Source organism: Sinocyclocheilus rhinocerous, unplaced genomic scaffold, assembly GCF_001515625.1.
Source record: "Sinocyclocheilus rhinocerous isolate Xijiao unplaced genomic scaffold, SAMN03320098_v1.1 scaffold2895, whole genome shotgun sequence".
NCBI classification, from domain to species: Eukaryota; Metazoa; Chordata; class Actinopteri; order Cypriniformes; family Cyprinidae; genus Sinocyclocheilus; species Sinocyclocheilus rhinocerous.
Window position 1 is genome coordinate 76186 of NW_015662606.1, and position 23390 is coordinate 99575.

Below are 23390 nucleotides of genomic sequence, written 5' to 3' on the forward strand. Positions count from 1 at the left end.
TCTCGATCTGGATAACCGATCGGATCTGTATTTCCCGCGCAATATTTAAATAAGTCTGCGGTGCAAAGTCGACCTGAAGTGGTGGGTTTTCTTTTGAAAACTATTTTCAGTCGTGGGACATTTTACAAATCAAAATGTACGAGTCTCACTAGCGCTCTGTTCTTCTGACAGTTCGGGAGAGAGGGGGCGGCGCTTTGCGTGATGTCGACCTGCGAATGCAGACACGACGGCTGGATTGCGTTTACATTACACTGAGATCCGATCATAATGCGTCCTCGACAACCTCTGGACCAGGACACGCTGATCGGAAAACATTCCGATCAGAAGCGCGTTTACACTTGTCTTTTCAATGTGTATGTGGACAACATCCGGATACAGGTCGCATGTTAATGCCAAGTGTAAACGCAGCCATAGTGCTGGTGTTCATGTGCACTCATTTTGCAAATACAGGTGCATCTCAATAAATTAGAATGTCGTGGAAAAGTTCATTTATTTCAGTAATTCAACTCAAATTGTGAAACCCGTGTATTAAATAAATTCAATGCACACAGACTGAAGTAGTTTAAGTCTTTGGTTCTTTTAATTGTGCCATACCACCTCAGCAGTGCCACAAACTGAACACCTCCAAGCCACGCCGAATTGAGGCAGTAATTAGAGCAAAAGGAGCCCCTACCGAAGAAGTTGAGTACATGTACAGTAAATGAACATACTTTCCAGAAGGCCAACAATTCACTAAAAATGTTTTTTTTATTGGTCTTATGAAGTATTCTAATTTGTTGAGATAGTGAATTGGTGGGTTTTTGTTAAATGTGAGCCAAAATCATCACAATTAAAAGAACCAAAGACTTAAACTACTTCAGTCTGTGTGCATTGAATTTATTTAATACACGAGTTTCACAATTTGAGTTGAATTACTGAAATAAATGAACTTTTCCACGACATTCTAATTTATTGAGATGCACCTGTATGTTGACTTGTTGACAATGTTGTCTTAAATACTTGAAGGCAGCATATGTTTAAATGTGTGCTGATTTTGTCTTTTAGAAGATTTTTGGCCAGCAAGTTCTAAAAGTTTTTGTCCTCCATGCATATTCAGAGTTAACAAGCAGTGGGTTGTTTCGGGGGTGTCAGCTGGCTCCAGGCTGTGTAGCTCACTGGCTGATCAATAAAAAGAAAAACACAGACCTTGTAAATCCTTCAGGTTGTGTTTCAAACCCGAGCTGAGTGTGGGCGGGGTCAGGGGTCAGAGCACAAATTGCTATTTAATATGAATGAAAAAGTATTAGAATTCTGTAGGGACTCTATTACTTCTGTGCTGTAATTTGGTGCCATTGCTGATTTTACTGCAGATGCTGATTTTCTGCTGTTGTATGCATTAGCAAAATCAGTTAGCTAAAATCAATGCAACATCTACGGTGTTGCTGTTTTATATTGATTACATCACTTGCTCACCAATGGCTCCTCTGCAGTGAATGGGTGGCGTCAGAATGAGAGTCCAAACAGCTGGAGAAAGCAATATTATAGATAGAGCACTCAGATTTTACCCGGAAGCAATGGTGAGAAGTTAAAAACATGTTAATTATGTATTTGTTTCTTTAAAAAAGATTTTAATTGATGGACTGGAGTCGTGTGGATTACTTGTGGATTATTATGATGTTTTAATCAGCTGTTTGGACTCTCATTCTGACGGCACCCATTCACTGCAGAGCATCCATTGGTGAGCAAGTGATGTAATGCTATACATTTCTCTAAATCTGTTCAGATGGGCAAACAAACTCATCTATATCTTGGATGGCCTGAGGGTGAGTAAATTTTCATCAAAAATTCTGTTTTTGGGTGAACTATTCCTTTAAATCAGAGACTTCAAAGGAATGACTGCAGAGCATAAGGTCACATCATGTGACATCCGATACTTCCTGATTTGTGGAATGCAAACAATACTAGAAGGCTAGTCAAGGAAGTAAAGCACTGTGTTGTTGTTTCCTGCTTTCCTGTTAAAAAATACCAAACTTTTCACTTCACCCAGTTCGACTTTCTGTGTGCTGCAGTTTTAAATCCCTAAACGTCATAAGGAGATGAGAAGGAAGTTTGCAGATATTCTCTCGAACACCTGCGCCACTGTGAGATAATTGGATGTTAATGAGTGAATGAATAGAGTTGTGAGTCATGTCTGTTTACCCAGCATCCCTCAGCTGATGCCCACGATGAAGCATCTTGCGAATGAGTCTTACTCGAGACCCAGATTCAAATTAGACTGAGCAGGCTTTATTTGTGAAGCGCACAGCTGTTCTCTCAGATATGGCTAAGTCAAATGAACAGGTAGTAACTATTCCAGATTGGTTGCTCCTGTATTGACTCAAAATCGACAGTTAAATTCAGTGGAAAAAAGTCATAGATATTTTAATTTAAGAAGCAGATGGAGCAGTGCTATTTTCTGAATGGGCGTGAGTTGTGAATGTAGAACACAATTGATTAAGAGAAACTAATAGCATCTGTATTAAAACAACTTCTGTGTCTATGTTTGAATCACAGGGGCAAGCATGTGGGTAGATGAAACTTCATTTAGTTATCAACAACAACCCTCTACGCACACCGTGGCAATATAATCGCCATTGGCTAGTAGTTTTTGTTTACTCGCCAGACTGATATACTATTTTACACACACACATACACACACACACACACACAAACACACACATACTGGCGAGTAAAATCTAAGACTGTATTAGCCAATGGCTAATGTTAGACATTATTTAGTCGTCCAGAGTAAGATTTAGTTGCATATGCGAGTGATTTACTCGCAATGTAGAGGGTTGAACGATATGATCCAGTTCTAGACGTGGCATGTCACATTTCAAAACAAGACATTTTCAGCCTTTTTCGGACCATGGATTGTGGATAGAGAGTGTTGCATTATAAGCGTGGCCTATAACAACATGTGTATGGTATCATATTAACTATATTTATGCATTTAAATTAGGGATGCACAATGTAACCATATTGGTTACTGGTCGATATTAGATCATTTTTAATGAATTAATATTAGATATTTAATTATACATTTAGCCTATTTGTACACTTAGACTACCTTTTGAAATTCTCAAAATATATGTCTGTTTTTCATCAACAAAATAATTATAATAATTTTTATGTTGATTTTGGCATTTTAATATTAGTGCATCCCTAATTTACATACACTACAGTTCAAAAGTTTGGGGTTGGTAAGATTTTTTAAATGTTTTTGAAAAAAGTCTCTTATGCTCACCAAAGGTAGAAGTGTTGTTATGTTATTACAATAGCAGTTTTTATTTTGATATATTTTAAAATGTTCATTAATATTGAAAACAGTTGTGCTGCTTAATATTTTTGTGAAAACCATGATACTTTTTTTTCAGGATTCTTTGGTAAATAGAAAAAGACAATAAACATTTATTTGAAATCAAAAACTTTTTGTAACAATACGCCTTTACTCTCACTTTTTATCAGTTGAATGCATCCTTTCTGAATTAAAGTATTAATTTCTTTAAAAAACAAAACAAAAACAACAATCTTCTTAACACCAAACTTTTAAACCGTAGTGTACTTTTGTTATGATGCTTGCAATTTCAAAGCCACTGAAATAGTCATACACTTGTGCAGTCAATTTTTAATTTTAATGTTGGAGGGACAATGAACCCTTTTTTTCCATAAAAATTAGTTGGTGGACCACATATAATACTGCAAAGAGATTATTGTGCTTGACTTCACTGAAAAAATGTTGCTGGCTTTGTAAAATGATGACTAATTATTAAACTTCTGTGACAAAAAGGCTAAAGTACTGATGTTTCTTGAATGTTTGGTTTTTACGGTTTCATATATTGTTTAATATGAATGTATCTGTGACAACTAGGTATTCAATATGATGTCATACACTCTCAGAAATTTTTTATTTGCAAAAATTGTACCTTTACGGGTACAACAGCTTGTTACCCTCAAAGGGACACCTTTGTATTATGCATCCTTAAGGGATAAAGAAGGTACAAAGTGTCCCTTTAAAAGTGCTGTCCCAGTGACAAACTGTTGTACCTCTAAAGGTACAACAATGCCAAAATGGTTAAATATGGTCCGACACCACACTAATCTAGCTTTCATTTTGGCAGCCAGTCCTGTATTTCCACATATGTGGTTGTGGGCTTCATTTAGGGGACCACAGATGCTGCTGGAGACAGCATCTTAGTATGCTGTATGAAAGATTGGTATTTCACTAATTACAGTCTATCTCTATGACAACACAGTTTCTATACAGGGATTTGGCCATGTCAGAGGTTATTACGCACAAATTGGCTGAAACAAACACACATGGTTATGTAACCCCGCTCAGCTGGTGGTATTCTTTAGGGTTATTTCTGAAGACAGTATGCTGTGGCCTGAAGTGACAGTGAAGGAGACCACAGCAGGCGACTTGGCCACTGATTGCCCCCCAGATTTGTGGCAAAAGTGCATCCTGGAATATCTTCATGCTTCATCCGTGCTTCCTTCATCCGACAGCAGTACAGGTGCCAGGCTGATGAATAACATCAGGTGTGCTGATAATCGATGAAATTATCCCTGCCACGGTGCTGAGGAGCTCACAAGCCCCCTCCATGCTCTGGTTTTGATGCTGTCTGCAGGGGACGGCGCTCCGGGGGACCAGGTGCCATCTGACCTTCACAGCTTGAACTCCACTGAGGTTGTACAGTTCGCTCTGCTCACAAGGACAGGACTGGCGTCATATTCCCGCCGATTTCATCAGCCAGAAGGCTGTACTGAGAGACGCTTGATGTTGGATGACATGGATTCACAGGAGCTGTCCACTGGGGTTGATGGGAAGACCTGTCTCAGGTGGCTCTGATGGAGGTGTTTTTGTTGTTGATGACTGGCAGTCTTGATGGGATGTTATTTATGTGTTGCCTTTTGGGCTTTGTGGCTGATTTTCACCAGGGGATGTTCAGTCATGATCAGTGTACCTGTTGGAGTGATGTGTGTGCGTGTGTGTACTGGTGTGTGACTTCGTTTCTATCTATCTATCTATCTATCTATCTATCTATCTATCTATCTATCTGTCGTTCTATTGTTCTATCTCTTCAAACTTCTTCAAACAAACGAAGCATTGTCAGTAAAATAGTTTTTCAACGTACATTTGCTGACTACTTGCATACTTGAATATTTCTTGATATCTTTTAAAATGTAAATCACTCGCATATGCGACTAAATCTTCACTCTGGGCAACTAAATGATGTCTAACATTAGCCATTGGCTAATAAGTCCTTAGATTTTACTCGCCAGTGTGTGAGTTTGAGACTAATTTTCACTCGCCGAGCACTCTGACTTTCACTCTCCGTCAAGCGATCTGTGCTATTTTTCAGTTCATCTCAATAGATGTGCAGCGTAGCTGTATTTGACGTACCATAAACTCTAGTGTGAAGGCGCACGACTCACCGTGGCTTTGCTGAGAGCACTGTTTCTCACACACACAAGCAAAGAAAGAGAGAGAGCCTTGACGCGCTACATGTAAACGATATTCTTTGTTGTATTTTCCTGTCAATATAACGGAGTTCATTTGGAATTCTTCAGCTTTTAAGAACAACCATAAGATACATAAGGTTTCTCCGGTAGTGGGTAGAACTAAAAGGAGACTGGTTTTACTTTGTGGTAAACAAAACTTGGTTCTTCTGAACAAATCTTTGCACCGATTCATCTGTTGGTTGATTTGTTTGGTTTGGTTCATGAAATCATATTTATTAACGAATTTTTAAGTGCCTATGGAGAAAATTAAAAAGATAAATACTTCCAGAACTTATCATTCTTATACTTCCAGACAACTGAAAAGTAACTCACAACATAATACACACCACTTTACCAAACACATTTCTGTCTTCATTACATACAATCAGGTTCTCAAACAATCTGGATCCATTACATCTAATATTGTGTTAGCCTGAGATGTTCCACTGTTTTCCCTAAACCCTCATCAGATCCCTCGATCCCTAACTGCCAGACGGACATGACTCCTGATGCTCCTCAACATCCTTTAAGATGTTAATCTTTGGCTGTATTGTTCTTGTTCTCTCAGTGTCTCTGCGCTGGGACTGGACTAGTTGTTGTTTCACTTAATTAGAGCTGGGTGTTAGAGAGGTAATGCGTAGGAGTGACTCCCCAGTGGGAGAGACCTTTTTTTGGGATTGAGAAGAGCTAGCGCCCAGCACATGTCCATTTCCTGTGGAGCATGAAAACCAAAGTCTCTCTTGTTCAGCACTAATTAATTAACCCTGTTCATTTTTTCCTTATTCCATCATCATATTTGATAGGGGTGCACTGAAATTTTGGCCTAAAATGCTTTAGATTTCATTTTGGGAGCATGTAGATATATATCCCACTTCAAAGGCTGATGACTGTGAATAGTTATCACATGGTAGACACATTTAGAACAGACTTTGAAAATTTGAAAGTCAATATGGGCCCTCGTTGATCTGAATCGTCACCCCATCATGCTTTTCATGGTGTTTATCTATGAAATGCTGTTCTGAATAAAAGATTGAAGAGAAGAGATGGGCCTCTGGAGGACAGGTGTGAGTTTGTCATGACTGAAGCAAGCACAGCAGTGTCACTGAATAATGTAGTGAAAGGAAGTGTGCTTATATCTAACTCTATAATGGAGAGGTACCACTTATAGGAGAAAACGCTCTCATCATAAAAATGTATGTTATTAAAAGTACTGGTGTCAGTTTCAGTGAGTACCAAAAACAAAATCTACTTGCATTTGTTTTTTAATGGTTGTCCCTAAAACACATCGCTATGACAGCAGAATCGGAATGCTGTCTCTATGTGTCTCTGTGGGTGTTTCTGTCAAGTGAATGCCAGCATTGTCATGTTTTCTCGTCTCTGGGACAGGTGTTTGGTGACCGCTCTGCTCTTCTCCATAGTGTCAGCAGCTGCGGCTGAGTGCTGCGCATCCCTCAGCTGATTGAAGGTGCTTAGACAAAGAGAGCGTTGATGAAGTAAACTCTCTCTTTCACTCAGTGCATGTTAAGTTGTTAGCATGTTAATTTATACATCAGTAACGATTTTATTATTACATTTATGTAAGCATGCATGCAAATGTCTGTGACCACTAAAAAATTTTTATTTTGCACATATATATATATATATATATATATATATACACAAATTTCTGTCAAACCTGATGATTATTTTCTCCAGCATGATTTGAGATCCAAAGAACATCTTGAGTTTCATTGGAAAGATATTTGAAGTGAGATGATTTGTTTTAACAAATTTGTTTATTCATTTGAAATAATACTATTTTATTTGATTTTATTTTATATCATTTATTCAAACTTTTTAAAAAAAATTAAAATTGGATTTCAAATTCCAAATTTTCAATGCGGCCTCAGACTTTTGGATTCCACTGTAAGCCACTTGCTGGAATTGCTATCAGTCTATATTGTTTTCGAAAAAAGATGAATCCAGCTGTGTGAGGTTTGTTTGGCTGGTTTCACTGGTTTGAAAGGATGAGATACAGAGCAGTTATTTGGATCATGAAAGGAGGAGGCACAGGTGTCCTGAGAGCAGGAATGGGGTGAATGCATGTGTGTGTGTGTGTGTGTGTGTGTGCGCGTGTTTAAATAGACTGCCAACTTGCAAGGCTTCCTGGTGACAGGAACGGGCTGTGTTCATACTTGACTCCTTTCACAAAAACTATGGATGCATCTATTAATAGAGGTGTCTAACTGTTTAAACTCAGCTCGTTCTCACTTCACTGAAATAGCAGGGCACTTCTCTGGGTGCTGATGGTGCCAGTTGTACAAAAAAAAAAGTTGTTCTTTGATTGCAACATCTGTAGAGCACGATGGTTTGTCATCATGAAGGAGATTCTGTCTTGTTTAATCTCACTACCTCCCAAGGTGTCTACCAAACCTGTATGACTTTCTTACTTCTGTGGAATATAAAAGAAGATATTTAGAAAAATGTCTCATCCTTTTTTACTCTGTACAATGGAAGTCAGAGGACTCAAACTGTTTGGTTACCAATATTCTTACATATATATATATATATATATTCTCAAGGGGGAAGTACTCAGCAGCCGCTTAGATGATTCATCTTCTTGTATGCTCTGAAATTAGAGGTGTAGATTAGCAACATATTTGCAGCTTGTTGATCAGGTCTCCTTTTGCAGGGCTGCACAACTTCGGGTTTCTTAAACGTTAAACGTCTTAGTCAAAAACATCTACTAAAAAACATAAAAAACTCTACCAATGGAATAGTGGTAGATTTGCATCAGGCTCTCAATGCCCGGGGGCCCTGCTGTTTGGGAGGCCCCTGTATGTCGACTACAGTAGACCAATGCAATCCCCATTTTCCCTTCATGAATGTGCGATTTAGCTTTCTAAATGTATCAAACAGGCTCTTAACAGGAAAAACTTGAAGCTGAAAACGCTTAAGCCACTGCCCCCGGTGGCACAAGCCAAGCAATAAAAACGCTATTACCGCCATAAACATCTGATTGCTTTCACAAATTCAGTATATTATGTGGCAGCGAAAGGACCTCGATTCTGCTGAGATATTGATAGCATCAATCACGCGGCGAGTCGACAGGTAGACTTAGCTGTCATGGCAAATGCAAATCTCATAACTGGCCTTTCATTGCAATCATGTAAAAAATAATCTTTCATTTTGATAATAATCAGATTTCATCTGCCGAGCAAGTTTCCTCATGTATCGTAATTTATGTTGTTCTTGGCGCATGAGCACTTGGCTACTTGTCAAGAAAGATGGACGAATGCAGTAGTCGTCCTTTTACAGCAATATGAACATCCGCTCCATCCTTCATCGGTGAGATTAGGGGACTGGGGAACTGTTGCCATTGTTTATTTGTTTTTGAAGTGAGCGCACAGCGCTTGAGTGGACTAAATCCTAGCAGAAGCAGGAGCGGTAACAGGTAGCTCGCCCTGACTCTGAATTACTGAAATATTTAGCTGTGCTTCAGGAACCAGCGGTAAATCTTGTTCCCAGTTGCAATTGCGCTTCTGTCATGGCTGTTTACCTCACAAAAGGAGAATGAGAAGTATGAGGCAGAACACAATTACTTCTGCAATAAGATTTTCCCTTGCATCGTGCAAGTTCATCGATAGCAAAGCCTCCTGGGAAAGAAATGGAATTGAAAATTTGACATGTGAGAACAAATGGCTGTTATTAAAGGAATTCATAAAGCAGTTGGAAATAATGAGATGCTAATTGCTTAAGTTTATTCAGTGTTTGATCTTTGCTTATCAACTCCTCCCTCTGTTTCTGCAGGCTCCATTGAGGCTTGCTTAAGCCACCTGTTGAAGCGAAGAGCGGCGGGATTCCTCCGCAGCGATAAGATTGCCGCCCTCTTCACCAAGATCGGCAAGCTGAACACCACGGCAAGTGAGATCTGCCGCAAGGTTCAAGAACAGCTACAGCAGCAGGCTGAAATCACCAGGTCTGACTTTTTTTTGTGCACAAATTATGTGCATTATTCCATAGAAATTATTAATGAATTAATTAATTTTTGCAATCTTTTCATTTAGTAAACTACACTTGTGAAATGACTTTCTTTTCAGCTGACATCATCTAGGCCATTTGGGCTATTGGCTAATCTTAGCCAAAAGCCATATAGCTTTTGATTTTGACTGTTTTAGTTAGTAATGTAGCCTTTATAAAATCTGATTAATTAATTTACGTAAGTTTGCAGTTTTACAATTTACAAGGTTTGAAACACCCACTCTTCACAATCCAATCAGTTCTCGATTGATAAAATCAGGTCCCATCCTAATTTTTTTTACTCATTGAATATCCTGTTTTACTCTGAAATATCTCAAAATAAAACAGATTGAGAATGCCTGTTTCTGTTGAATTTAAAAGTAGTATTTTTTTTGCACGACTAAAGGCCTATTCACACCGAGGACTATAACTATAAAGATCTATAATGATAACTTTATTAACATTCACACCAGTAGAAGATAACATTCTGTTATTACAATATTGTGCTGCAGTTTTTTGTCTGTTGCTTTAAATGCTAGAGCTCTTTAATGTCTGGTGGATTCTGTTGTTTCACTCTGAAATATGTCAATTTACAAAAAATAAAACAGATTGCAAATGCCATTTTATAACTATAAAGGTAACTATAATGATAACTATATTAGTGTTCACGCCAGTGGACAATAAACTACCTCTTTAAATCCTGAAGCTCTTTAAAGTCTTTTTTTATCATTCATCAGCAAGAAAAAAAATTCTGAAAGCGATTACAACGATATAGTTCCTCTGTGTCGTTATAGTCATACAGTAGCTGTGGTTTTGGAATTCTGTTAGAATGATTTTTGAAACTTTGTATAGTTATAGTTGTCATCCTTTTCGTGAACAATACTTAACAGTATGAACTGCAAAACTCACACCCTAAATTTATGCCATTGGTTTAACTAAAAGTCAACATACAGTGGGTACGGAAAGTATTCAGACCCCCTTAAATTTTTCACTCTTTGTTATATTGCAGCCATTTGCTAAAATCATTTAAGTTAATTTTTTTTCCTCATTAATGTACACACAGCACCCCATATTGACAGAAAAACACAGAATTGTTGACATTTTTGCAAATTTATTAAAAAAGAAAAACTGAAAAATGCTCAGTATTTAGTAGAAGCAAAAAAATTAACTTAAATGATTTTAGCAAATGGCTGCAATATAACAAAGAGTGAAAAATTTAAGGGGGTCTGAATACTTTCCGTACCCACTGTATCACTCTCAGACCACGTCAACAGCAAAGCTTTGTCTCTGTATTTTAAACTGCAATAGGATAAAACATTTTAACATCGAAAAATTACATTCTTTTAACTATCTCTTATTCTGCCTGTTAATATGAACTGTAAGTAGAGATGCTAAAAGACAAAGAGAGCCATAAACTGGAACTGATAATGTTAGAGATGATAAGCAATGCTTTATGACTGATAAGCTGTTCAGACAATGATGAAAGCAGGAAGCAGATCTCATCTGGTGTGTGGAGAGGCATGATTTGCTGCTTTGTTGGGCTTTAAACAGAAGACTGGCTCTGCAGCACTCTAAATGAGGAATGCTTTGGGCGGATGCTTCGGGGCATCGGTCAGCTTCTTATTTTCCCATTAACTCTCCATTAGCAGAGCCACATGGCCAATGTGCCACTCAAGAGCGGACCGCTCTGGCCTAATAGCCACAATCTCCAGGTGACTCAATAGCTCTGTTGTGGTCAGAGATTAGTTGAAGCCACTTTGGTGTGCCTGTACAGTAGCCGCTCACACACACATTTAAAGCATTAATGTGGAGTGCTGCAAGTCACATGTTCTGCGGTGTTCCCTGCCTGTCCATTTTAAGCACCCCTCCCCCACCGCACTCACTCGGTTACTCACGTTGCCACAGCAACACCATGGTGTAACCATTGCTAGAGCAACAAGATGCTCGCTGGTTATTGAATACCTCTACCGCAGCAATTCAGGGCTCAAACTCAGGTCTAATAAAGCAAATCCATGTCATTACTTTCTTATGCAAGAGAGTTATATTGCACCCAAAACACGTTTGTACTTCATTGTTTAAATGATTTCATTTATTGCACTCGTATTTAGCTTCACAACTATAATTAGTTTTTATATAAGATTTTTTTTTAAATAATTAAGAGTCTCTTGTTCTCACCAAGGCTACAATTTTTTAAATCAAAAATACAGTAAAACAGCAAAAATATGAAATATTATTACAATTTAAGACTGTTTTATATTTTTTATATATTTTAAAATTTAATTTATTCCTGTGATGGCAAAGCAGAATTTTCAGTGTCACATGATTCTACATAAATCACTCTAATATGCTGAGTGTTGCTCAGTTATTGTCAATTATTTTTAATGCTCAATCATTTATAATATAACAGACTTCTTATATTCTTATAAAAACATTAAAAAAATCTTAATTATATAAAAAAACGTAATGTATAAATGTATGTATATGTATATATATATATATATATATATATAAACTTTATTGTTTATTTGATATATACAGTATTAGTAATTAATACTGTGTATATAGATTATATACAGTTTTAGTAATCTGTAATTAAAGTTAACAAATAATTAAATACATGGATGTGAATTTAAAATTATTATATTATGTCAGAATCAGAATCAGAAAGAGCTTTATTGCCAAGGAATTTATCTTGGTGACAGAGGCTTCCAGTGCACAGACAGGATCACAAGTGACAAGACACAGATAACAAAATAAAAATAAGTGAGTAGAAATAAATAATTAAAAACAATACACAATAGACAAAAAGACAGTAGACAGTGTATTGTATGTACAGATGTGCTATATACCAATTATGCAAGGGAATGTGTATAGATGTAAGATATATTAAATCAATAACATACAAATAATAAATATAAGTATAGATAGTTGGGAATTGCACATGTTTTTTTGCACAGTGGGGAGAACATTTAACTGTTCATGAGGTAGATGGCCTTATGTGTAAATTAGCTTAAAGCTAGTCGGCCAAGCAAAAAGACAAACACCTCAACAATATTACAGTTTTAATTTATATATTGTTAATTTGAAGTTCAAGTTAATTTTTTCTGTGGAAAAAAAAATGTTTTCTTGCTTTATAAGTAGAGACTTCTGAACTTCTAGTCATCTATCAAAAGATTGAAAGATGGCAATTAATTTGTGTTGGTATAAAAAGAGAGGCCGTGGAAAGTAGCATCTGTATGTTGCCATGAACAGCAGTTAAATATACGGTTTAGCATCATTATACAAAAATATGTGTTATTTGTGGATTCATTACGGACTCAATGAACCCTTTCTCACTGCATCTTTATTAATGGGCCTCTGAAGCTTCACTGGTTGCTCTACATTATTGCTCTTGGAGCAGAAATGCTCATCTCCATAGCATCTGCATAGCTCATCTCAGGTGCAGGGATTTATTTGCTTGTTTATACTGAATGTCCACTGCTGCGGCCAGCACTCACACGCACAGTGTGAGGCCGTTATGCGATCAATGCTTATGTAAATCAGAGAAGATGAGGGTGCTGTGGCGCAGACAGCAGACTCATCCATCTCTGGTGTGCCTGCAGCGGTGGTGTAGTGTGATATCTGGGCTGGAGGGAGATTGATGGCTGTGGGGTGTTATTGGCTTACGCCCATGATGGACTCTCTCATCAGCACACTCAACATTACAGCAGTCCTCCCAGCTCTCCACAGACTCTGAATGGATCTCAGACGGGCTTAGTCACAGAAACTGGCTTAAAGGAATATTCCAGGTTTATTTTCAGCCTAAAGCTGGGATTGTTCACCCCAAAATAATTTATTTACTCACCCTCATGTTGATACAGACCTGTATGTTTTTCTGTCTTTTGTTAAACATACAATAATTGAAGAACAATAATTGTTTTTATCCATACAATAAAAGTCAATGGGGTCCAAAACAACAATAAAAAAAATAAAAAAAACTAGAAAAACAAAATATTTAATTTTGTGTTCCACAGAAGAAGAAAAAAATCATACAGGTTTGAAATGGCATGAGGGTGAGTGAATGATGACAGAACTTTCATTTTTGGGTGAACTGTTGCTATAAGTCATTTTTTTATTGGTACCACTTCCCCCCCCAAACAGCTCTATTCAATCTTGGCTTTCTACACTAGTTTGTGACAGTGCCCTAAAGCAAGATTTTTTTTTTCTTGGATCTTCTATGATTTCATTTCTCTGAGCAGAGCGACGACTCTCTGTCACCCTAGAGCTGGAGTCTGGCTCTCAGCTTTGTGTGTCGCTGTCGCAGCTGGTTAGGACAAAAACTCAGATTAACATGGAAAAGATACCTTTTATCACATGTCGCAGCATCGTGTCATGTGTAGTTAGGACAGGGTGTTACTGTAATGCCATCTCAGCCAAAACATACAGTACTGTTCAAAAGTTTGGGGTCAGTAAGATTTTTTTCATGTTTTTGAAAAAAAAAAGTCTCTTATGTTCACCAAGGCATCTATTTGAAATAGAAAATGCATAGAAATGTATAGAAATGAAATTTACTGTCACTTTTTGTCAATTTAATGCATGCTTGCTGAACAAAAGCATTAATCTCATTTACTGCTCCCAAACTTTTTAACATTAGCGTAATTGCGGGGATTTGGTCCTAAATGCTTTTCAGGAGTAACTGTTGTTGTTGATGGTTTGAGTGGCTTCTATGACAGATGATGCAACTCTAATCTTAGATGTTCCGGCTCTTGTGTTACTTAGTCTTTTATCTGTGGGATTTATCTCTTTTAATGCTCTTAGGTGAGTCTTTTGAGATGACACATGCTCCGTCCCTGTCATTGTGTGAATATGTGTGTGTTGTATCCACTGGGTGAATGGCTCAGGGGGTTCGAGTGGGCTTTGTGACTTCTGCTGGCCCTCCTGCACAGTTGTAGATGAGCAGCCAGGTCATCCTGTCGAGATGCAGTATGGAGAAGTATATGGACTCACAAACACTTAGAAACACCCACTGGCAGGCACAGTCATAATCCCTTTTGTGTCTCTTGCTTCTTTCATAAGGCCAGACAATGTGAGTATGGGATTTTAGCTGGTTATACGTGGACAAAATAGAAGCACAGAATGATTGAAGGAAGGCCTAGTTATAGCAAAAAGCACACTTTTTGTGACTTTTTTGGAGACTTTTTCTTAAATTCATGCAATTTGTTGGGAGAATGTCCAAGAAAAATTGTAAATTGATATAAATACTGTTATTAAGTGATGAGAAAATGTGTGCAAATTATTACTATTGTGCCATTTGGTCACATAAGACTTGGTTTGTAATGACTCTATTTGCTTATGTTTTGTGTGCATTTTTGTTATATACACTTGCATTCTCGTGCATGAATGTATTATTGATGGTCTTTCTCAGGAGAACCCAGAGCACAGGACAGGAGCCCCTCCGGAGGCAGGGCTCCTCTGCTGGCCGAGCGCCTCAGCCACTCTCTGCACAGGCCATCAAGCACATATGGGTCCGCACGGCCCTCTTTGATAAAGTCCTGGACAAAATTGTGCAGTATATTGTGGATAATGCAAGGTAATTAGCATCAGTGCTGCAACTTTGTATTTAGTTTTTAGGATAAAAAAAATTAAACACTGCAATCTTTATCAAGTCTACAAATGAAAATCTGTTTTTTTGTACTGTACATTATAATGTTGCAATGCCTATATTCACTTTTAGCATATTTAAAATGATTGATTTATGAGTGATTTATTTTTTTAAATATTTAGTCAAAATAATAAAGAATTTTAATACCAAACATTTATCTGTTATTAGCATAACATGAAACATTTTAAAATAATCAACTTATTGATATCAGATGGAATTTTAATATCTGTGCATGCCTATTTTTTTCTTAAATAATAGTGACTGCATAACATGCATTGCTCATCTCTCTTATGCAAAGTGTTATTTGCCAAGATTAAGGCTTGAAATTTATCATTTGTCCATGGTGATTGTTTGGACTGTCACATGGAGCTCGTGAAATAATGTGTTATTTGTTCAGCCGTTGAAAGAGGTCTCTGGTTACTGACATACACATTGTGTGTTTGCTGTTTGTGTGTGTCTGTAGTAAGTATTATGAAAAGGAGGCCCTCATGCACGACTCAGTGTTTGGCCCTATACTGGCGGCACTGCTGGGTGAGTCTATCTAATGCATAAAATGCACTCTATCTACTCATAATGCAGCTAATAGAGATTTATAGATCACTGAAGAGATCTATGTTCAGTGAAAAGAGATTGTGAAAAAATTGTTCAAATAGTGTTAGCTTTCATTATTTTATTATAATTCTCTCTGGCATTTTTTTTATCACATTACAATTTGTTTTATGTGAAATCAATATTTTTTCATCTATAGTTGGGCCTTGCGCTCTGGAGTACACTAAGCTCAAGACGTCGGATCATTTCTGGACAGACCCATCAGCCAATGAGCTGGTCCAGCGGCATCGCATTCACGGGGCCCACAGGGGCCAAGAAGTGTCGCCGGGCCGCAGGCCTGCACTTGGGGTGAGAATATCATACGTATAGGAGTGATTGTGCAGTAGTTTTGTTTTAGTAAATAATCAATTTAAACTGCATAAATATCTCATATTCATGGTTTTTCCTCAGATCCGAAAGCGTCAGTCCTCAGGAAGCATGTCTGAGGACAAGTTTGCAGCCTCGGCCAGAGAATACGTCGAATCCCTGCACCAAAACTCACGCGTTCACTTGCTCTACGGAAAAAACAATGTACTCGTTCAACCGGTAAGACAGTACACACACACACAGATGCAAATGCACTTACAGGAAAACTAGTTTGATTTGCATCTACAGATCTTTAGATGGCTGTAACAAAAGAGATTGATTGTAGATCAGTGAATCTCATCTAATCAATATAATGGATCTCAAGGTCTGCTGGTTATGGGAATTGAGCCGCAGTGGTGTAGGTAGGTAGAACTATTCAAAATGTTGTCTTCCCTTGTGTAATGAATGGTCAGATGGCTTTCCCTGGCCCATGCTGACTTCCCGGCTGCTAGTTGGCTACTCTTGTGAACTGGAAAAGGCAGACTGGATTAGCCATTACACCACATTAGATTTGTCATCAAATGAGTCAGGCATGGACTGGATGTGTGCATGAAAGTGTTTGTGAGATTTGCAACGGTGACTGATGCAACTGGGCACAGAGTGCTGGGTCTGGCAAGGACTTGTAGAAATCAATAGTGTAAACGACCCTTGCCAAAAGGATTGCAGTGATTCAGGTTTAATTGGATTTCTGTGTGAAACCTGATGCGTTTCGCAGCTCTCATCATCACAGTGAATCGTCAGAGACGTTTTATTTATGGCACTCTGTTGCTTATAACACTCACTTTTCTTTCATTCTTTGATCTGACACCTTTTTCTCCTTTTTGTTGCTCTTTTCCTTGTATGTTAACTTCTAAACAAAGAAAAGTGTGTAAGGCTGCTGATTATGCTAGTTATTTTAGAGGAGTTGGGGAAGCCGCTGTGTTTTATTGAATAGACTTTGTTCTTTGCAGAAGAAGGACATGGAAGTGCTGCGTGGTTACCTGTCCCTTCATCAGACAGCTGAAACACTCACGCTGAAGTGGACGCCCAATCAGCTAATCAATGGAACTCTGGGAGACTGTGACCTGGAGAAGAGGTAAAATATGCTGTACACACACACAGGGGGAATTCAGGTAAATTAGGTCATCAGGTAAAATGTGCCGGAAGAGTTAGTTATGATTTGTGATGACCAATCACTGCGATTCATTTTGCCACAACTGCGCTTGACATGTAGGAACTGAATTGATTGGTCCGAGATTGCTAGGTAGGACAAAGCAATTACTTTTACAGAGGATGGACAGGAAAAGCATAAGTTGAGTGTCCTGATGTGCTGATTGCTGGTGTGTAATGATAAGGTTGATATGTTTGTAAGGAACAAATAGACATCTAAATGTGAGCAAAACAACGTTGATTATTTCACTGAAAAGACTATTAGGTCGCTGATCTGTTTTAACAGAAACCTTTTCAGGCTCTCTCAATTTCTCTCTCTTTCTCAATGTTTTTTTATCACCCTCTTGTCACACTTTAGTATTTATTGGGACTACGCTTTGACTGTGCCTTTAAGACAGATTGTCTGCATTCATTGTCACCAGCGCCGTGAGTCTACATCTTTGACAAAATTGTTAGCTTCAACAATTATATATTATATTATATTATATTATATTATATTATATTAATTTGCCAGATTGTTAGCTTCAATGTAGCAAGTATTGATACTGAAATTAATTCATTCACATAAATTCACATTTTAACACAGATTAATAATTTTGTTATATTATGTTATTAATAATTTTGTTATATTATGTTATTATTATTATTTTTTTTATAAATGTGAATTTCTCTCAGCGGACTGTGGGGGTACTCTGGTGTTAGTAAGTCAGGATGGGATCCAGCGGCCTCCTCTGCACTTCCCTCCTGGGGGTCACCTGCTGGCTTTCCTGTCCTGTTTGGAGACAGGTCTACTGCCCCGAGGTCAGCTTGAGCCCCCACTCTGGTCCCAGAAGGGCAAGGTGAGTGTTTTGCTGCAGAAGTTATTAGATATATCATGTAACAGAATGTTTAGATGTGTCAGCAGCATTTCAAACATCCAATTCATTAAAGAAATAGTTCACCCAAAAATGAAAATTTGCTGAACATTTACTCACCCTCAGGCCATCCAAGATGTAGAATAGTTTGTTTCTTCATTGGAACAGATTTGGAGAAATTTAGCATTACATCACTTGCTCACCAGTGGATCCTCTGCAGTGAATGGGTGCCGTCAGATAGAGAGTCCAAACAGCTGATTAATGCATCATAATAATCCACAAGCAATCCACACGACTCCAGTCCATCAGTTAATGTTGTTGTTTCTTACAAACACACAGCTTTTTGTTTTACAAAACGTTAATTGGAATGGATTGGAGTCGTGTGGATTACTTCTGGATGTTTTTATCAGCAGTCTGGACTCTCATTCTGACGGCACCCATTCACTGCAGAGGATCCACTGGTGAGGAAGTGATGTAATGCTAAATGTCATATTCTATTTATTTTTTTTTGCTTGTTGACACATTGCAAATTAATTACAAAATGTTCCTTATTTGAAATGTGAGAAGCTGAGTTTAGTTTGATTATGACTCTCTGTGTTTGCCTAACAGGGTAAAGTCTTCCCTAAGCTTCGTAAGAGGAACAGCACGGCCCGTTTAGTGGATCAGGATGGAGATGGAGAGGAGCAGATCGCTGCAGACTATGTGTTTCGCATCGTCTATCCGGGGCACCGTCATGACTCAAGTGAGTTTCAGCAGAAATGTGCCTGTCCTCTTCACATCTCTGTCTCTGTCTCTCTTCACACACACAATATCTGTCCATCCATCCGTCCATCCATCCACAGTGACCCCAAAAGCATTAAACACTTCAAAGCCACACATAAAATGCATGGATCTTGCATTAGAATTAAATTCATATCATTTTAAGTGTGACTTTAAAAAAGTACTTTTTGGGGGGCCATTTCTACATCTTAAACCCTCTAAATACTCATATATCCATCTATCACTCGCAGCCACTGTTCAGCCAGACCTGATTTCCCGGATGTGTGAATGCTGAACAGGGCTGCATCAGACACCATCCCCGCATATCATTGTTGTCTGTGTGTTTTGTTCTCACTTTTCTGTGGAACATAACAGCCGTTGTGGAGGCTGCTGGGAGGGATGTGAGTATTAGATGCAGCCTTTAGATTTTCAACTGTTCTGACTGGGATGACAGTGCTCCTTTTTATAGTGTGTATGTATGCACTGCAAAAAAAAAGAATCATCTTCTTTTTTGTCTTGTTTTCCAGTTAAAATATTCAAACATTCTTAAAACACGATCTATTTACTTGAGAAATAAAATTGCTTAAGATATAAAGCCTTGTTTTCAAAGAACATACCTTGAATTACATTTTTAATTCAATAAATAATAATAAAAAAATAGAATTATTTGAAATTCTTTTTTATTCATTTATAATTAATTTTAAGATTTTAATTTTAAAATTTAAGATGACCTTTTTCTGTTTTGATCATAAATCTAAAAAAAAAACTTTTAAATTTAAGTTTAATAATCTTATATTTAATAAGGCTTAAAATTAGACTTAAAATAAGAAGAAACAGTTCAAATAAATGCTAATCCAAGATGCATGTTTCTTCATTGGAACAGATTTGGAGAAATTTAGCATTACATCACTTGCTCACCAGTGGATCCTCTGCAGTGAATGGGTGCCGTCAGATAGAGAGTCCAAACAGCTGATTAATGCATCATAATAATCCACAAGCAATCCACACGACTCCAGTCCATCAGTTAATGTTGTTGTTTCTTACAAACACACAGCTTTTTGTTTTACAAAACGTTAATTGGAATGGATTGGAGTCGTGTGGATTACTTCTGGATGTTTTTATCAGCAGTCTGGACTCTCATTCTGACGGCACCCATTCACTGCAGAGGATCCACTGGTGAGGAAGTGATGTAATGCTAAATGTCATATTCTATTTATTTTTTTTTGCTTGTTGACACATTGCAAATTAATTACAAAATGTTCCTTATTTGAAATGTGAGAAGCTGAGTTTAGTTTGATTATGACTCTCTGTGTTTGCCTAACAGGGTAAAGTCTTCCCTAAGCTTCGTAAGAGGAACAGCACGGCCCGTTTAGTGGATCAGGATGGAGATGGAGAGGAGCAGATCGCTGCAGACTATGTGTTTCGCATCGTCTATCCGGGGCACCGTCATGACTCAAGTGAGTTTCAGCAGAAATGTGCCTGTCCTCTTCACATCTCTGTCTCTGTCTCTCTTCACACACACAATATCTGTCCATCCATCCGTCCATCCATCCACAGTGACCCCAAAAGCATTAAACACTTCAAAGCCACACATAAAATGCATGGATCTTGCATTAGAATTAAATTCATATCATTTTAAGTGTGACTTTAAAAAAGTACTTTTTGGGGGGCCATTTCTACATCTTAAACCCTCTAAATACTCATATATCCATCTATCACTCGCAGCCACTGTTCAGCCAGACCTGATTTCCCGGATGTGTGAATGCTGAACAGGGCTGCATCAGACACCATCCCCGCATATCATTGTTGTCTGTGTGTTTTGTTCTCACTTTTCTGTGGAACATAACAGCCGTTGTGGAGGCTGCTGGGAGGGATGTGAGTATTAGATGCAGCCTTTAGATTTTCAACTGTTCTGACTGGGATGACAGTGCTCCTTTTTATAGTGTGTATGTATGCACTGCAAAAAAAAAGAATCATCTTCTTTTTTGTCTTGTTTTCCAGTTAAAATATTCAAACATTCTTAAAACACGATCTATTTACTTGAGAAATAAAATTGCTTAAGATATAAAGCCTTGTTTTCAAAGAACATACCTTGAATTACATTTTTAATTCAATAAATAATAATAAAAAAATAGAATTATTTGAAATTCTTTTTTATTCATTTATAATTAATTTTAAGATTTTAATTTTAAAATTTAAGATGACCTTTTTCTGTTTTGATCATAAATCTAAAAAACTTCTTAAAACTTTTAAATTTAAGTTTAATAATCTTATATTTAATAAGGCTTAAAATTAGACTTAAAATAAGAAGAAACAGTTCAAATAAATGCTAATCCAAGATGCATTCTCTGAAAACAAGTATTAATATGTTATGTAATTTTGCTCATTTTAAGCATGTTTATATACTTTACAGCAAAACAAGACAAAAGTACTGATTTAAAAATGATTTTTTTTTTGCAGTGTGTGAGTGGAACGTGACTTTGCTTCAGAGGCGGGTGCTAAACTGTGTTCTTTTATTGCCCAAGCAGTCACTATAAACTACCACCACACCACGGGCAGTCGTGCGCCCTCTCTGGACGACGATGAGGAGGAGGAAGATAGACTTCACGCTATGATCTCTATGATCTGCTCACGGAACCTCACAGATCCTAATGTCATGAAAGGTTTTTATCACCACTGGCCCACTTCATTCTCTTCCTCTCCTCCCTCTTTCTTTCCATCCCAACTGTTACCTGGTTCCCTCAAGCAGCGACCCAGCAGTGCGGCCGGTTGTCAGTCAGTGAGGGCAGATTGAGACACAATAGGCGCCTCGGGCGTCATGGTTCACTTGTCACTCTTAAAGTTGTTGGCCTGATCTGTATGCATGGTAACCATGGTAATATTTGCTGCTAGGTCAAGTGGCACAAGACCGTGAGTGAGTGGGGCACACATACATTCCACTGCACAAGAGAACAAGGGATATACTATCAAGTATGCAGAAAATCTACATTTAGTACGTTAAACAGATGTTGGCCCAATGAAAAGCCACTAGACACCACAAGAGCACTTAAGAATGTGGATTTAGACAGAAAGCCAGTGTTGGGGCAGATTACTGTATCATAAATTTGACTTAAATGCCACCCACTCCTATGTTGGGTATTATAATCATTTAAATGTAGCATATACAGCAGCTTAATATAAATCTTTTTTGTTAAATTGTCTAGAGTTCCAACCTAAAATAGCTAGGTAGGTAAAATTTGTTATTATTAAAAACATTTATTATTATATATTATATTATTTTATTTTGATCTTATATGTAAGAAATTGTTATAAGTACAATATGTATATATGTACAACAAATCTATTTTGCTCAAATGAACAGTTCTAACCCAAAATAATTCTAGTTATTGGTTTTATTTTCATAATTTAAATGTAATTTTTTTTATTATTTTGTTTTATTTTATTTATTGTATTAAATGTAATAAATTGTTATAATTACAATATGTATAACAAATCTATTTTGCTAAAATGTATATAGTTCTAACCCAAAATAACTATGTCATAAAATTCTAATTATTGATTTTATTTACATAATTGAATGTTGAAATTTTTAAAATTATTTTCTTCTTTTATTTTATTTATTAAATGTAACAAATTGTTATAAGCACAATATTTATATCTGTGTAAAAAATCTATTTTGCTAAAATATATATAGTTTTAACCTTAAATAACTATGCAGGAAAAATTATAATTATTCATTTAATTCACATAATATGAATGTTGAAGAATTTTTATCTTATTGTATTATTTTATTTTACTTTATTTTAAATATAATGAAGTACAATATATTTATTACAAATCTAGGACAAAAAAGGAAAAATATGAAACATTTATTGATTGATTTAATTCACATAATATATACATCGTCCCATTGGAATTATAAGGTTCTATCTGACATTTTTGTCAAAATTGAGTTATTCACATATTCTTATTCTGTGACAACTTATTTACATTATGTGATATATTTTGTAATGTTGTGTACATTTTGGGACTTTTTATTTAAAAAAACAAAAAGGTTCTATCTACACAGTCGAATGGAATGCAAAAACTTTGAAGCTCAATATCTCAAAACTACTCGGAATGCAGATAGAACCTTATAATTCCAAGGGGACAATAAGGCATAATGTAAAGTCAGCTGGTTGTTATCACACATTAAACTCAGATAGGACTCTTGACAGGAAGTGTAGGGGTCTTATATCAACCTGAAATGGTTTGTTTTGTGAAAACGACAGCCTGACTGCATGTTAACCTTCTTATTACATGACTACTTACTAAATAAATAAATACAATGGACGTGACATTTTTTGTTATGCACTGAAAAAAGTGAAACAATTGTGTAATTTATTGAAAAATTATGGTTTCTGGTTTTGTTCAGCTTTTCACTTGATAGCAGAGTGTTGATGTGCAAAAAACATACTGGCTAGCTTTACTGACTGCACAAATGTTTGCAGGTTTGTTTGTTTTTTTTGTAC

The 23390-nt window shown here is 37.0% G+C and overlaps 1 protein-coding gene across 1 annotated transcript in view; it reads left to right on the plus strand.

Moving 5' to 3' along the window:
• Window positions 1–23390, plus strand: part of LOC107728220 (small G protein signaling modulator 2-like) — a 59209-nt gene that overhangs the window by 20010 nt on the left and 15809 nt on the right. Inside the window, exons 3-12 of the mRNA XM_016538318.1 lie at window positions 9313–9481; window positions 14927–15091; window positions 15627–15694; window positions 15912–16060; window positions 16163–16297; window positions 17068–17192; window positions 17625–17692; window positions 17942–18105; window positions 18730–18862; window positions 21408–21542. Coding sequence (XP_016393804.1) covers window positions 9313–9481; window positions 14927–15091; window positions 15627–15694; window positions 15912–16060; window positions 16163–16297; window positions 17068–17192; window positions 17625–17692; window positions 17942–18105; window positions 18730–18862; window positions 21408–21542 — 1311 coding nt within the window. The remainder of the gene's footprint in view (window positions 1–9312; window positions 9482–14926; window positions 15092–15626; window positions 15695–15911; window positions 16061–16162; window positions 16298–17067; window positions 17193–17624; window positions 17693–17941; window positions 18106–18729; window positions 18863–21407; window positions 21543–23390) is intronic.